The sequence below is a fragment of the Harpia harpyja genome, chromosome 18, assembly GCF_026419915.1.
Source record: "Harpia harpyja isolate bHarHar1 chromosome 18, bHarHar1 primary haplotype, whole genome shotgun sequence".
Classification (NCBI taxonomy): Eukaryota; Metazoa; Chordata; class Aves; order Accipitriformes; family Accipitridae; genus Harpia; species Harpia harpyja.
This window is the reverse complement of record NC_068957.1, coordinates 16,696,143-16,713,306: the sequence shown is the minus strand read 5'-3', so window position 1 is coordinate 16,713,306 and position 17,164 is coordinate 16,696,143. Positions and strand designations below refer to the sequence as shown.

General features: G+C 40.8%; 1 protein-coding gene across 5 annotated transcripts in view; it reads right to left on the bottom strand.

Moving 5' to 3' along the window:
- Window positions 1–319: 319 nt before the first annotated feature.
- The window catches only part of DOCK11 (dedicator of cytokinesis 11), an 85,592-nt gene continuing 68,747 nt past the window's right edge, over window positions 320–17,164 (bottom strand). For all 5 annotated transcript variants that reach the window (XM_052813443.1, XM_052813446.1, XM_052813445.1 and 2 more), the window contains 12 exons: window positions 16,597–16,710; window positions 14,654–14,869; window positions 14,515–14,572; window positions 12,956–13,062; window positions 11,839–11,961; window positions 10,809–10,922; window positions 8,846–8,992; window positions 7,629–7,839; window positions 7,097–7,287; window positions 6,337–6,437; window positions 4,668–4,806; window positions 320–2,077 (listed from right to left, as the gene is read on the bottom strand). In XM_052813443.1, the coding sequence (XP_052669403.1) occupies window positions 1,955–2,077; window positions 4,668–4,806; window positions 6,337–6,437; window positions 7,097–7,287; window positions 7,629–7,839; window positions 8,846–8,992; window positions 10,809–10,922; window positions 11,839–11,961; window positions 12,956–13,062; window positions 14,515–14,572; window positions 14,654–14,869; window positions 16,597–16,710 (1,644 nt within the window). In that variant the 3' untranslated portion in view covers window positions 320–1,954. The remainder of the gene's footprint in view (window positions 2,078–4,667; window positions 4,807–6,336; window positions 6,438–7,096; window positions 7,288–7,628; window positions 7,840–8,845; window positions 8,993–10,808; window positions 10,923–11,838; window positions 11,962–12,955; window positions 13,063–14,514; window positions 14,573–14,653; window positions 14,870–16,596; window positions 16,711–17,164) is intronic.

The following is a 17,164-nucleotide window of genomic DNA, read 5'->3' as shown; positions in this document are numbered from 1 at the left end:
AAATGATTCTATGATTCTATGATTCTATGAAAATTCAGCCAACTATGTTATTTCAGAACATTGAAGACATCCATCAAAAAACATGGATAAGAATTTCACTGCAACTCCAGGAAAACTATTAGGTTAGCTGTAGTATTTAAAAGAGCTATAGTGCAAGAGCTTTTGGATGTCCACATCTCATCATTGCTGATTGTATTCATGATACACCTTTAGTACTGATGTTTAGAGTTTTAACTAGCTCCCCCCAAAATCTTGTAATGTATCCACTATTAAACAGCTTCATCACCTTTCAGTGAAGTAATCTGGAAAAATCTCACTATCTGCCTTTAAATATTATTTGTTGAAAGATGAAAATCAATAAGGTAGTAACCATATTTAAACATACTAGTTTCTCATCCTCTTTCTGTTAAGCTAAATTTAGAGCCTGCCTGGCATAAAAGCACATACAAGCAGAAATGTGGTCTGTTTGTTACATAGGCACATCTCTATTTTGCTTGCAACAGCTAATGGGTGAATTTACGGATCACAACATTATTTTACGGATCACAACATTTTCTCAGAAGACAATTATTTTTAGATATTTAGAATCATGCATAATAAACATTTTGAAGTGTGGTCCAGTTACTATTTGAAGATAATTTTTGTTAGACATTAGAAGCTTAACATTTTACAGACAATATAGCCAAGTTAATACCCAGCTGGAGTCCTTTTATTATGGCATTTTGTTACACATCCTTAAAAAACCCCACCCTTCCCATATGAACTACTGGAACCATATTTACAATTGATGGGATTTTGAAAAACACAGATGTTAAAAATGTTGCTGGATGAAAGAATTACTGATCTGTTTTCTTCTTCCTGCATCTGAAAGTGTCTTATTAAAAAGAGACAGAGATAATGTATTAAAGCTTTGGAGAGGGGAAGAAGGAATAAAAGAATTCTGGAAAATACATTTTCTCCAACCACCTGTCAGACAAAAATAACGGGCTTTCAGAAAACAGGTCTGGTTAACAGGAGGGAACATGCATGTCATATGATGTTAAAAAACCCCCTCAATTTTGTACGAGTTATTTTGATGTGCGGCTGTTTTTGTTTTTTTTTTAAAGCACAGCTCACAGATTATTAGAATTTTTCTGAAAGGTGTTAAAGCACTTTATAATTCCCAACTCAATTTAAGGTGTCCTCAGAGTTTATATTTGTGTGAGACTATGAGTGGTAAATAGAAAAACTCGTATCAAATGACAAATCTCTTAGGTTGTCCTCAGTGAGTACAATCCATCTTCCTGCAGCTGTGAAAGGTTAGCCAAAATTGAAATCAGCTAGAGTAAGCTCAGCTCTCATTGAGGTTACTTTAGAATTATCTGCTGAGAGGATGTATGAAAATTATAATTTCTGACTTAGGTTTTAGCTATTCCAGACGAGGGCAAGTTTACTCTCATTGCCTGAGTGCAACATGGGCATCTGGACCCCAAGTCACTTTTTAGAAGAGGAAGGTCTCTTACTAGTGACTACAATTTCTCCTTCATGTTCCCTGTCCAACAAAGCTTTTAGCAGCAAATATGATATAATGCTAATTTCTATATACTCTACGCTCCTTCTATTTACAAAGTAGTTTTACATTTTATTATATTCCATTGTACAACTTTACATAGTACCGTTATCATTTCAATTCATAGTTCAGCAACTCAATACATACTTAGATAACTGCCTTTCCATGTCCTGTTATACGTTTAGCTTAAAAAAAAAATAGTAGAAAACAAGCACAGTGGTGCAATGTCCAGGCACTTTCAATGTTGCTCAGCAAAATAAGCAAGCACCCTGTTTGAAAGCATGGCAACTTCTGGGAAAAAAAAAAAAGAAAAATTGAATCTTTGCTCATCATGGATTTTTTTAAACATCCTTTGTACAGTTCCAAGTATTCCTGAGAAAGCTCTGTAAAATATGACTGATATGTTTATATTTCAGCAGTGGGTCTGAGAGAACAGTAACTTCCATCACTAGCTGTTCCACTGATAGCACAGAAGACATGTAGGGAGTCATGCATCCATGGCGAATGCATTGTATCTTCATGGTAGATCTAGACAAAACAAAATAATCACAAATTCAGGAAAAGTTTCAGTTCATTATTATTATCAAGCTGTTTAAAAAGGTATGCAAAAGAGATATCCAACCTTGTCTTCAAAGCTGTTTCGCAAAGGCAGCATAACAAAGAAATGAGAAAGAAGAGTAATTTAGCAATTTCTGTAGCATTCATGTATACACTGCTCTGTGTATTACTGGATCATTTTTAGTTACAGCTATCCAGTATAGGAAAGAAACAATTCTCCGTATAGCCATTTTTAAAATTATATATTAGCAGTAACAGAATTCTAATAGTTTTTTTGGTAAGCAGCGGAGCACCTGCAGCTAAATACAGCAAACACTCACTACATCCGTGCCACGTGGCAAGATTTTGTACTTCATAACTTGAAGGATGGTCTTACAGCACAGGATCTAACTGGACTGGTAGAGCTGCTCTAGAGCTGACTGTGTATTTGTTTTTCACCCTGTGGTTCACCAGTCAACAAGTTAGTTAGTTAGCCTGACTTTACATTAGTGAAACCGAGATCACTGGCCATCATAAACAGCTTCTGGACATCCAGTTTTCTGCTACTCTCCGAGGCTTCCTGTACCTGTTCAGCTGCAGTTTATCAATTTTTTGTGTTTACATTTCCCTAACTTAAAAGATAGGTCACCGGCTGACCCAGTGAGTTACCCATCTGCTCTGCCATCTCAAACTAAGTGCACTGCCTGTGTTGTTTTGGGGCACTGACAATATTTAGAAAAGCATATGTTATTTGCAACAGAACCCTAAACTAATGTAGTATACTTTTTATGTTTAACTGCGTAATTTTGCAGAAGATGAAAGCATGTCTCATGAAATTTAATTTGTTAGATACTTAGGTCATTTGATGGCAATACAAAGTTCAAGTCAGCAGTTATCTACATAATGTTGTACAGCCATAAAGAACAGTGCTCGTAAACATGATCTTTTAAGCTGCCTTTTGATGTAACACAAGAAGAAAGTGAGAAGTATATCCTTGCCAGTGAGGCCTTCGCTTCGACATTTCAGTTGCTGTAGTATTTTGCCCATTAACCAAAGGCAACATGACAGTGGATTTGTAAATCTATCAAGATAATAGGGAGTGCACTTTAACAATGCTTCTTGGTTCTAAGATAATACTAACTATTGTACTGTGACGGTACAGAACTGAGTGATTTGGTTTTGATTTGACTATTACAATATTCAGAAACCGCAAAAGTTCCAACAGCTGCATGCAAATTAAATGTCTTGGAAAGGTTTACTTGCAAACAGCTTAGAGTAAGCAGGTGGCAACTCCTATGAACGAACAACTCTGAGCAAAATTCAGCAGTGGAGTATACACGGTTTTCATGTACATGAAAAAAAAAGAGTGTGCCGAATGTGCAAAATTAGTAGTTTGCACACTAAGAAAATGGTGGTCCTGAGCAGAATAGCAGGGAAATCTAACAAAAGCAAGGGGGATCCAGCAGTCACTTACTCTCAAATGGATCCTCCCTTATACTCCTACAACAAAATTTGGCCCCATCATGAGACTGTTTCCCTGAAATAATATTGTACTCTTCCATAACAAGACTCTGTTTGACTTCCATAAGCATTATTTTACTGTAAATAAACCTGACTTACAAATAGCAGCCTGGTGCAGTTGTATTATTTTGCCACTTGCACATTTTAGCATTAGTTTGAACAACTGCTCAACTTATTGTGGAATTTGCCTATATATTTTTAGTGAGTTAAAATGTTGCATTTTTAATTAATAGTCACACATGGACTGTAAGTTAAGTAACTGGGAGATTCTGAAAACATTCTTCTAAATTTCAAGTACTATGAATCACAATGCAGTCTGTACCATTCATTTTATGTGCTTGATACTATAAATCTACAATGAGCTTCCTTTTGTCATAATGAAGGCAAAATTAAAGAGCAGAGGTACGGAGATTACTTCAGAAAGCCAGTTTTCATCTAATTTCACAGGATGATACTAGGTAGAAGTGCAACTATTCTTTGAATCTCTCACCTCTGTGATGCTACTATTCAAATGTATTTTCCTAGAAAGATCCAAGAAAACATTAAAACATAGGTCAGATAAATTAGCACAAATATTTTAATGGTGCATATAAATAGCATGTTGGCATTAGGCCAAAATTAAAAGAAAACATCCTTTAATGAAAAATAAAAAAAAAAAAAAAAAGGAACTTAAGCTGGCTATAACCGAGGAAATGGAAATTTTGCCAGAGAATTTTGACTTGTGACTTATCACAGGATTCTTATGATGTAGAAAACATGAGGCAAAACACGGCACAGGATTTCTGATGATCACGGCAGCCAGGAAACTAACGGTATGTGTCAGCGAAGACTCCACCCTGAAGCACATTGTATACCAACACCAGGCTGTGACTTTCAATCAACAGAAATTGGTTTTAGGAATCCACCAAGTGTATAATTTACTCTTCACGTTCAGTTACTCGCCTTTTTATATTTAGCTAAATAATATGAAGAGTGATCAAGTTTTCAATTAGTTTTCAACATCAGCTAGTTTTCAAGCACAGAGAACCACCTCTGTGGGCTCCTGACACGCAGTACATGCCTGTTCGTGGATGATGTCAGAAAGCTCTTTCACCATATCCCGAAAGTTTGATTTTAGCCCCTCATGGTACTCCACTTGATCCTCCTTAATGAGTCGCTCGTTGAGCTCCAGAGCAATTCCACAGGCTTGTATAAACTTCCTGGGGAGGAAAGAAATGAACTTTGGCATTATAGAAGCCCAGTCTTCTACCAAAGCAAACAACCAAACAGATAAGCAAATCTCGATTTTTCCCCCCTTTTCTTCAACACTTGGGACAAGTCACATTCTGGGTGCATCCCTGACACAGTGGATCAGGGAATGGGGAGGGACTGCAACACAGGTACTGGGCTTTCCGCTGGAGCTCCTTCGAGCCTGGACGCTCAGTAGATGGGACACACGCACCTGCAGTACAACACAGCGGTCTCGCACCTTCACCCCGACCTGTAGGACCACGCACAGCTTGCAGATCCCGGATAAGCCCAACCAGCTGCACACAGGGTCACAAACCAGAGGGAGGCCATGGTGAGGCAGAGAGGGGAAATCAGTCGCACGGGGCTTGGCAGATCTGGGTGTACGTGATGGAGTGTGTGGTTGAGAGGTCAAGCTGCTAACAGCAGACGCACCCTCCAGAAAGAAATTTAGATCACGGGGAGCTGTAATATTGTGTTCTTGGTTACTGTTACTGATTTTCTTTGCTTCGTTTCACGCACATATTTCTCCTTTTTTATAGACTACAAAGAAAATACAAGCACAACTGGGATTTTCTGGGATTTTTTGCATGAAATAGAGATTGTGCCTGTCCTGGCTGCACTGCGAGGCTGGAAAGTAAAACCGCCTTCCCTCAGTTCTGCATCCACGTGTGGCAGGTTTGCAGGGATTGTTCCCTTATTTGTTCTGTGGTTTGCTAGGTTACTCAGTACACTGAAGGAAAACAGGATTGGCCCAAATGCTGCCTTCTCCATACACTGACTGATGGGTGAAGTGGGAGTCACCAGCACCCAGTAATGAATGCACGAGCTGGTGGGCAACTGGTTGCTCCTGAGAGGTCCAGAAAAATAGTGTGGCAAAGGCTCATGTTCCTGAGGTGAAGCAGGAGCTGCCTGATTATATCTTGGGGGACACTCTCAAAGTGGGAGGCAAAACCTACCTTAAGGGGCAGGAGTTAGAAAAACACCTGTGCAAGTCACATAGTTTCAAAAATTAGCAACAGGAACAAGAAAGATGGTTTTCCACAAACTGGGAAGGGATTTGCTTTAAAATAATTCAAGTTCATCATTTTCTAGTAAAAAATCCCCTTGGAAAGATTGGGAAACAATGCACCATATGAAAGATAGCTGAACACAAGACTGTCAGATGTCTGGTTGTCAAACATACTTTCTTCACATGATAATTTCAAATACCCACATAAACCGTTTAAGCAGGTGTTCAAGCAAATCTCCTCATGGAGATCAAGCCCTGAGCTTGGGAACTCTTGATGTATATAGTTACATTGGCTTTTTTCATGTGTCTGAGCACCCACATCCCTATGAGACTTGGATCTTTATAAGGCACTAAGCCTAAGATTAATGTCTTAATGCTAAGACATCTAAGCATTCAGCATCTGCTGATTTTGGAGACAGACAAAAATATAGGCAAAGCAGATACCAGGTTCCAGCCAGCTGGCTAGTTTTTATTACATTAGAAATCCTACCTGAACATTTCTTTTAACTCATTCACCTTCTTAGTAGGATATTTGCCGGACTGGCTGTCACTTAGGAAAGCTCTGGCATAGGCCAAGGGACCAGCATTAACCTAGAACCAAAGAAGTAAGAAATCATTTATGCTAGAACTTCTGTTGACTTGCTAAAGGCAGTTGTGAAGGGTATAACAATTAAAAAAAAAAACCACCTCAACATTAGCATGCTATTTGAATACCACCAACTCTGCATTACTAATGTCACCAGAGGCACCTGATATTTCAAAAGTTGAGTATTAGTTTTTCTATCTAGGTTTTTTAAGACCAAAAGATAAATGGAGATAAAAAGAGAGATGCAGTCTGTTTCCTCATACTTTCCTCTTATTTCCATTTGGAAGGGCAGTATGGTCTGAGTCTTAAGGTCATTTACCCAGCTGGAGAAGTCAGGCTTACAAAAAGGCTATCTGTGCCTGATACCTACAGTACAATCTTCAAGAGTTAAGTATCTTTCAGCATGCAGCCACGGCCAGCTAAGGTGCAATTACACTTGGACTTGACACTGTAAACACCACTGGACAAAATGCTTATTACCTTGAGCCACCAGCTAATGTATCACTGTAAGCGGCAGGGCAAGCCGTGCTGGCAAGTTGATGGCTGCAGTGCTGCAAACGAGGTAGTTAATGATTTCTGGAAAGTGAATGTGTTGCGTCGTGAAAAGATGACTCACTCTGAGACGTGTATATAAATGCAATTTTGAATGGACATCAAGCCTTACCTGCACAGAAACACAGCCTTGCAATTTGAGTTGCAGCTGGATCATGTCAACATCACCAGTGGAGCAGAGTTTCTGCAGCTCTGCCGTCTTGTCTTTTATTTCATCGGTAGCGACATCAATTGGTTTTAAATTAACCTGATGCTCATAATTGACTGGAATTCTCTTCTTTACGTATGGAAAGGAGTTCAAAGCTAGCAGAAGCAGCAAAGGAAATTTATAGATTGAAAAGTCATGCAGCAAATATGAGTACTTTTCATAGAACATACACAAGCAGATCCTTGCCCTCAGGGTTTTACTGGGTGTGTGTGAAATCGCGAACAAGGCTGTAATTTACCAGCATGATCTATTAATTTGTAAAAATTTGCACACAGAAATATAAGGTAAATTCCTCCTGCCAACCAGAATATTGTATCACAATTCTGATTAAGTAGCTGAGAGAATTTCTGACTCTTTGGGGATATTTTCATGAGCTAAAATAGTCTAAAAATAGTTGCTGATACATACTGTCTCATGTTCAGATGCTTGTACTTACTAGTTAGAATGGTCCTTTTTTTACACTGTTCTTCCACGCTGCCATGCTTTTTCCCGGATAAAGTGTAAGGAGTTTCAAATACAAATCTATTGATGTTATGATTTCTTTCAAATTCAGTCTTTCTTTCAGAGATTTCTTTGTCTTCAAAATAGGGCTTCACGTAAGTCACTTGAATATGGGCATACTTAGGATCGAGGTCTTTAACATTGACCTGTGAAATAAGGGGGTTACTCATTAGAAGAACAAAGGTTAATAACTTAACTTATAATTGGTTAATTATGTGTGAATGACATACCAAACACTCCATTTGACCTCAGCGCTGATGTCTAGACCATCTGCTAGCAGACACACAAGACAAGCTGTGGCACAAGAAATACCTCACCCGGTGCCAAACAAGCTGCATCTGGAACAGTTAGCCATATTGCTTTATCCAGCAATGCAGCACATGCCTGAGCTACTCAGTCCTTCTAATATGACCGTATTGCTTCCACGCCATGAGCTAGCACTCATACAGTACTGTGCTGTGGCATGCAAATCCGCAGGCTTGCACGAAGCAAGCTTTAGGATCACCAGCATTGTCTTTGGAAACTCAAGACATATCCATGGTTGCAACCTAAGGGTGTGAACAGCCCTTGCAGGGAGCACGAATGGGTATTCCATAGGAAAAGGAAGGAGCTATGGCTGCAAGGCCACAAAAGATTTTCTTTTAGACTTGCAGTGTCAAAGCAACAAGTAACTCTGCTTCCAATCATCTGCTCCTCTGAGCTGGCTCCTAAGGCCTCCCAACAACAGGGCTCAGTGAGATGTGGATTGCAATTTCCCATTTGTAATTCCCAATTCATTTATTTCTACCTGGGAGCCAGATCAGCACCAAAACTTGTCAAGCTGTGCAATATGTCCACACAGGAACACGAGGCTGCAAGGGGCAATTGGAAGCAAGGTGCTTGTAAGAGGGTGGAAGAGAGGGCTCGCTCCTCCCTTCCTACTGGCAGAAGGAAGGGATGCTCTGTCATCTCCCGTCTTCAGCTCCACAGAGCAAAGCTCATCCTTCTGGGCTCCATTTGCACAGTGCTTAGAGCAGTGCAGTCGCAAGCCCTGACGAGTATTAGAATACAGTCGATATTTTTGTCATGCTCATCAGCGCGCTCTCTATTACGTGGCCCTGATGTTCACTGCTAATAGCATTTCGTTAGCTTGTTCATGAAGTTTAACTCTACCTTGTTAGAATCCTGGATAATCTTTACAGTCTCCGACCCAAATTTTTCTCCATAAAGTTTAAGAAGTCTGAAGGAGATCTCCGAGAGGCCTGTCAGCTTGGGTTCCTTATAGATGTATTCCTTCCCATCTTCTTCTTCAAAGAACGTCTAGCATTAATCACAAACAAGTAGTGAGGAACAGCTGGGTTTCTTTGCTTGGAAAACTATTTTATATTTGCTACTTTGAAAGCAAGTTTCTACTAATATTTCAGAAAGTCAAGAAGGTTTAGAAGGCTACGGCTTGTGTAAAGTCTCACTGAACTTGGCCTGTTTAATAATTTCCTTCAAGAATTGTGTAAAAAAAATCATAAAATTCCTCAACCAACACAGACATGTCATTGCTGAACAAAGGCTTGAGTATGACTAGTGAGAAATCTAAACAATGTGGAAGATGGGTTTGGCCAGCAGTTGACTTTTTGGAAGGCTGGAAAGAGGCAAGCAGGAGAAAAACTACAAAAACAAGGCGTAGAGAAGGAGCAGAAAGACACATAAGTTGAGGTAGCCCTGATAGCAGAGCCACATGAACAGTCTGTAGAGAAGGATTTTGTGTAGGCTGAAAGGGACTCCAAGCAATAAAAAAAGAAATGGGTTTCCACTGCTTTGATTCCTCTTGTATTCAGGGAAGAGGAACTTGGTGTATTTGCTGTAAATAGAGACAAAATTGCGTTAAAGGTCGTGCTTGCATCAACAGTCCTCCCTGTAATGGAAACAGCATGAAAGCTTCATGCTTTGGCAAGTTGTTCCAGTCAGAAACTGTGACAGAGTGCTAAGACTATCTCTGTGTAGCTGGCATATAAAGCCAGCAAAGCTTTAAAGTGCAAAACTGGCTCAAGTATTGGTTGTCAGGATAATACGTTACATAGCTTAATTTTAGGGGCTGATCCAGTTATTTCTACAGCTTCTAGAAAACTAAGCTAGGAGTTGTTTCCTTTCATCTCTTGGTAACCTTATTTACTTTTTACATATCCAAAGTTAAAGATAAGATGAGGACAAAAAGAAATTGTATGTTTGCTGCAGCAAAAGTCAATGCTCTCAGACGTTGTGTGTGTAATAACAGTGGTGTTCAAAGGTACAAACCCAAGATGGTCTCAGGGGTATTCATCACCTCCTCTGAAAGAAGGAACAACGACAAGCAGGGCTAATATAATTTACATGGCATTTTCGAAAGAGGGGTCCTGCATCTCCCCCATGGTTATGGGTCCACAAGCAGAAGCAGATAGTTTAGAGACACAAGGGACATGAGGGGTAACACACTTTATTAGATTAACCCACGAATAGCTGGAGAAAAAAAATAAAACCACAACTGCTTTCAGGCTCAGAAGACTTCATCAGATGTGATAAGATCATGCTCTTTCTTAGGACTCTGAGCCCCAGATGATGTCCAAGTTTCCAGCTACCTCAGCTAACAAAAATACTACCTATCTCTGCAAGTAACCAACCCTGATACATATTTTGCCTCCAGCTTCTCCCATAACCTTTTACTCTATAATACCTCGAAGGGAGCAGCAATTGTCTGTAGAAGAAAATGTCTGTTACTACTACTGTTTATATACCATGGTTATATACTGTTACTGGTTATATACTATACACACTAAATTGTGTTTGTGTAACTTATTATAACTATAATTACAAAAACCCCCTGGTGTTTTCTGAACCCACTAAGCCATTTCCTAACTAACTGCTGAGTTGTTTTATGAAAAGCCCACCAGCAGAAACATAAGCTTTATACTAAATCAAATGCTCCTGGAGAGAGACACAAACCCTCACCTCAAGGATGCAATACCAAAACGCTCACATAGACGTGCCGGTGGCTGCACCAGAGGAGCTGGCAGGCTTTTCAGCTTCAGCAGCTGCAGCAGAGCAGCAGCTTTAGCAGCCAGGCTGCCTGGTGAGGGGTAGCTGGCGAGCCGGTGTATATACTTACTTGTCCATAAAAGGCCACTCTGAAAAAGGTTCCAAGAAGCCTCTTCCTTGTGTGCATTACTTCCAATATCTTAGCATATGCTCCGTGAAGCGTTCTGTACAGCTGAGTAAGTTTCTGGAAGTCAAATCTTGACATCATTAAAACAGAATTTTGCAAGCAGGAAATTCTAGCTGACACTGGAAGCTACTGAGATATCTGAACACAATCCTTTAGGGAATTCCAACTTGAATTTCTAAAGAGGTTGAACTCATGCAGTTTTCTTTGGCAAAAACCTCAGTCTTAAGCACATGCTTCGCTTCAGGTCTGAAAGGTACCACAGACTGCAGTAACACCACTATCCTTAGACAGAAGGCTGAGCCTACTGTCTCAGCATCTTCCCTGACTGAGCCTTTAAAGTAGAGCAGCTTGCAGTATTTTACCCAGGAACTCTTTTTTGATGAAAACCAGTTTTATGATGAAAAAATAGATGAAGGCTTCCCTGAGATTCAATTATATAGTTGGATGGCGTCCTGAAGTGGAGCGGGTCATGGGAGAGGGAGGGAAAGAGGAGCGCTATTCAGCAGTCGAGCAACAGCCTCACCATAGAAGCACGGGTCACAGCAGGTGTTGGGAAGGAGCAAGGCGGTGGGATAGTAACAGCTTCCTTCCTTCCTCTCCACTTGCCACTGAATTACCTGCAGATCTAGTCCTTTCTTTGAACAGTTCTCCCTCTGTTTTTAACCCTTAAAATGCTCAAGTCTCAAAAGGAATCTAGCTTTGATGACCATATGGGATGATGACAGCTTTATTTTAGGGGAAGGAAGGTGGGAACTATTCACTAAATATGAGTCTTCCATGTCTTTAGCTTTAATAATTACCCTCCAGACCATTGCTTTCACTAATTTGTTTAATGACCAGCAAGGAAGCACAGTGTGTGCTTTACTGACACCAATTCATTAACTCATAACTTCAAAAATAAAAAAGCCTCCTGTTTTTTTCTTAGCGATCTAGAAAATTACCTGATATATGCAAACTAGTTCAAAATACCTACCTCAAATTCACGCCGCTTTTCATAAATAGGAATGATCAGTTTGGAAACTTCAGAAATTGTTTCATAACGCTCTGCTTTCCACAGGCCATCTACACACTGCTCCAGCAGCTCCACCAGGACTTCCTACAAAAGCAACCAAATGGGTGTTGTTAATAACAGTCAAAATTAGAAGAGAAAACCATTTTAACTTCAGATACTTTAACAGGTCCAAGTGTAGGTAGCCACAGTTACATAAGTTTAAACCCTGTGTGTTCCTGGCCTTTCCAAACGTATTCTAAATTTTGGGGTGGGGGGGGAGGGGAGAAAAAAGGACAAGTTATTTTTTAAAAGTTCATTCATTCTTAATAAATCGTTAGCACAATAGCTAGCATGTAAGTCTTGGTATTTAGCTACCTCCCAAGGAGAATGCCAAAACTCTGGGAGGGTATGGAGATGACAGCACTGGAAGTCAGAGGTACAAGTCTAAGAAACACATCTAAGGAACATGTGTGAATAGCAGTGGGATGTGACGCTAATGATCCTCAAGCCTAGTCCTGATGAATGGGCAATTGGGCAGCTGGGCTGCAGGGCCACCTTGCTCAGCCACGTGGCCCTCCCAACACAGTTTTACAGGGATGGTGCAGAAGTAATTGTGAGACTTTATGACTCACAGGACGATCTACCCACTTCCCCAGTGCCCTGCTATGGTTTCTGGATTGTTCTGCTAATGTGGTGTCCTGCAGCAGAGCCCTCACTCAAGGGGAACCTAAGCTGACCTCTCACTCAGCAGAGCTTGACTTGCATTCTGTCCCTCCTTGGAAATACCATGCTGTGCTGCCCTGTGCTGGCAGAATGGGCATTTGCATAACATGGCAGGCAAAGATTGTGGTGTAGCTTTTTCAGTCTCAGTGCTAGAAAAGCCTTTCAAAGGAACCAAGAACTTACACCAGTTTTACCTATCTGAATTGTACACAGAAAATCCTTCAATGCAGATTTCTCTTGGGAGATTGCTGTGGAACAGTCTTCCTTACAGATGCCAGCGCACAACTATAATTTGTTAGAGCTCACATGAACAAAGTCTAAAACTAAATCCTAATCAGCTATCAAATACCCTGTAGTCTATACTGCAGGACCTCACCTCACTGTAATGTACATCCATCATCCCACCATCTTCTTTCATTGCACCTTCTTCATCAATGTTGGGAGTGATTTTCCTGAAGGCAGTGCATCCACTGGGGAAGAGCTCTGTAGCAGACAAAAGCAAATGGATTAGTGGAATAACGTATCTCAGATGTGTCATGCTCTAATGGCCAGGGAAGCAGTCTAGCTGATAGTGAAGTCCTACAAGTAGCAGGGGACCTGACTCACATTTTTGCTACTGATTTGCTATATGAGACTGAACACATCAGAACCCCCCCAGCCATTTGCTATGGGAGTCATTCCTAGTACATAACTAACACCAAGCACAACAGATTTCCCAGTGTGCTATCTGGAAGTCACATTTGTCCAACATAACCAGCTGCAGCCAACTGAAAGTCAAGAGAGAAGGACAAGGGTATATCTTTGCGCAGAAGGTGCAAGAAGAAAGCTATCATTGGATGCTGGAGAGCTGGGTGGTAAGTGAACAGGATTGTACACACCTAGCAGAAAGCACAGTTATGTACCCCAAAACTTTGAGTAGTTCAGCCTTTACTGAACCCTTTGCAGCCTATGTATATGTAAGGAGTGCCAGTGACAGAGATAACTGAATGTATTCACTTGATATTCCTTTGGATTTGTTCCTCTTCCATTTTACAAGTTCTCCTGTATCACCAGCTGTGGTAAGCAGCCTCCAGGGTACAAATAAAGAATTGCTGACTTTCAATACTCTCCCCTCTGCCGCCATGTGAAATATGTATATGTATCAGAAAAACAAGTCCTGATTTTTCCCACTTAGCCAACACAAAGTACAGAATTTGGAGGGAATCCAAGCTCCCTGAGCAAGGCACTTAAGACCTTTCCAGCCAAGGCAGTGCATGTAATCAGCTTTTATGGAGCCTTAACTTTCCGAAATGTGTCCATTTCAACAATTACTCCTTTACACAGAAATGAGAAGTGGGGTCAATATATCAACTGTGGAACAGATATTTAAAAGAAAACCTGCAAAGTGGTATTACTTGAGAACACACAAGTCTGTCCTTCCTTCCTGTTTTGCATTAAACCACAACACTTTTTCCTGATTGTTCTTTACATATTTGTATAGTTAGGCTATAGTCTCATTTTTTGACTGAATTTTGACTGCTTTATTCTATAGTTTTCTGTACTGCCTATTGTGATACTTCTGATGAACATATTGACAGCCAGTTTTTAACATGGGCTTCCCCTGTGACTACATTTCCTAATGTAAAATACAACTGAACATTTAAACCGAGACACAGTGTGTCAGTTCTTATTTCACTCAGCAAGGTGCCAACATGACTGTCTAAGCAGACCTGGGCAGCCTAGTAAATGCCTGTGTATGAACAATTGGATTCCTTTCTTAAAAAACCCTCATCTTCTTCTAGCTTTATTCACTGCATTAATTTTTTTTCCTTTTTAGCTTGTTTCTAATATGATCATTTACCAAATCGAGAGAAACTTGTCTTTAAAAAGATTCTGATCCCCCCAAAACCCATCACTGCATTGTCTTCCTTGTGCCTCCAAACAGCACACACTTACTTTTCCTGTGTAGAAACTCTGCAACAAGGGCTGCTACATGAACGTAACACATGGCTGCCTGCAAAGTACAAAGGGAAAATTAAAATGTCATCTGTACATCTGTCTTGCTGTGCACCATGTTTTTAATTACATGAATTACCTCTGAAAAGTCTCCATTTTTTACATGTATCTTTGCCATACTGTCCAGCCATGTTTTCCGGAGCTCGGGGGTACTTGCATAAGATTTGGCTAAACTGTACTGTAGATCTATCAACATTTCTGGGTCCTTTTCATGTTCTTTCATTTGAGCGGTAGCCATAAGCACTGTACGGATTCTCTTTGTCAAATCTTTGACTTCTGAGGGGAAAGCAGTTGCCTGACACAAAACAAATCTAATTAGAAGCAAATACAGAAATAAAAGGTGTTCCAGGCTTTGCCAAAGAAAGACCGTCACTACCCTTTCAGCCAACATTCCACCTACTGCCAAACTGAAAACACTGAGAACACAGGAGATAAGACTAACTAGCTTTTACTTATTGAACTCACACTGCATACAGTGTACAGTATTTCACAGGCAATTAGAGGCTTTTCAATCTGGGTGTGCACAGGGCCAATCTCTCCTGATCATGGGCAGGACGCCAAGTTGGCTGTTCCCATGCTACAGTGAGGCAGATACTTTGGCATCCTGAGGAGCCGGTGTGAGAGTGAGACAGAAGTGCTCCATGCATGCAAATGTCCCAGGATGGGACCATAAACCATGCCTGAAGTATTTTTCATGTCATTCAACATCCGGCTTGGTAGCCTCTGATGTGGCCACTCTTCAATTCCTAAAGCACCAAAGCATTTGTAGAGCTTCCCACCACAGGAATGTAATAAATAAATAAATAAAAACCGGCTCCAGTCTGATCCTCTGCTCAGAGCAGGGCCATCATCGAGTTAGAGCAAGGCTTGTCTGGCCAAGTTTTATAATCTCCAAGGACAGAAATCCCACCTCCTTTCTGGATCTGCCCCAGGGCTGTACCATGTTCTTGGGAAATAATTTGTTCTTTAAGTAAAGTTGGAATTTTCCTTGCAGAAACTCATGCCCATTGCCTCTTGTTCTGCCGCTCCACACCTCTGAGAAGAGCCTGACCTCCTCATCTCTGTAACCTCCCTTTTGGTAGTGGAAAGCAGCAGTTAGGTCTCCCCTCAGCTTTCTCTCCTCCGTGGTGAGCCTGGCTCATGTTGCCTCTCCTCAGGCTCCTGCTCCCTAGCTATCTCTGTGGCTGTGCGTGGTACCCTCTCCAGTGTACTGAAATCTCTCTTGTACTCTTGCACTTATATAAATACATAAACTGGTTATAATGATGGTCTCATGATGTAAAATATGAGCAGCAAAGTATGGCTCAGAGAAACCCTTATACACACCTCTGTACAGAAGTTTTTGCCAGGTATACCCTAACTATAACTTTGTTATAGCATGATTCAACACCTAACTGAGGTTCCCATTCCACCTTTACGTCATAGGATAATCACAGAACTGTAAAAACGCTTCCCATTTTCCTCTATCCTACTTTGGCAGCTACACTGTGTGCAGTGGAGCAAGCTGCAGTGATGATATATTGTTCAATGGGTTGGGTAGAAGCTGTTAATTCTAGTGCAGACAGACAATTATTTTCCAAAGGAATACAGCCATTAATCTCCATGAAAGAGTGCCTTCTTAATATTACCGACACTCGATTAATTAAAATTAATTCCTGCTAATTATTACCTTCAGCCAACAGAAATACCAGACCCTCCCTTGTCATTCCTCTCAAAGCTGGAAGTTCTTGAGAAGCTCTTTGGACACCCTTGCAAGCAGCACACTTTGCAAAGCGTAGCCTGAATTGCAGAGCTCCCTCCTCTAAGTGTGAGGCCTCACAGATGGAGCATGACCTGCCTGTGCAGCTGGCCCTACTGCTGTTGGCATAATCCTTGTTTACTGAGCAAACACAGCCCACTCTGAGCTTATAAATCATAGTTCCAATCATTAGACCTACCCTTAAACATGATTTCCTTGAGTCCGTCCCCAGTCTTGCATTAATGGCTGATAGCACATGATGTGATTTAATGTCTCCAACTTACCTTCATAGGCCTGTCACTGTTTGCAAAGTTGTTAATGATGAGCAAGGAGTCCTGAAATCTTGTCCCACCGCTGAGTGCCACATCTGCTATTAATTGGCTCACTGCAATTATTATCTGTTGGGACAGGGTAGGGGCTTTATTTAAACAAGCCCTAATAGAAGAGTTTTATTGTCACAGTTACATAAAGTGCTTATGGGAAAACATCACGTCTTTCCCACAACACAAGCAATGGTGGTTGTTGTGGCTTTGCTGTCACATCTCCCAAGGACAAATACTCCCCAGAGGACCAAACTGCTTTGCTGAACAGTGAGTTCACAGAATTAACAATATAACAATCATAGTACAAATCCCTGGTTGTACATTAGTTACCTTCTTCCATGACTCATTACAACCCAGACGGTATTCATCTGCCCCACTAGGTATCTAAATTTGCTTCAAAAAAACAATGCTGCAAAAGCAGCTCCAGGAAAATCCCTTCTCCTGCCTCAAAGGCAGCTCTTCTTGCTGTCCTTTCCACCCCATACCAGCCAGCCTCTGGGGCAGAGATGTGTCTTGTGTCTCTGATTCC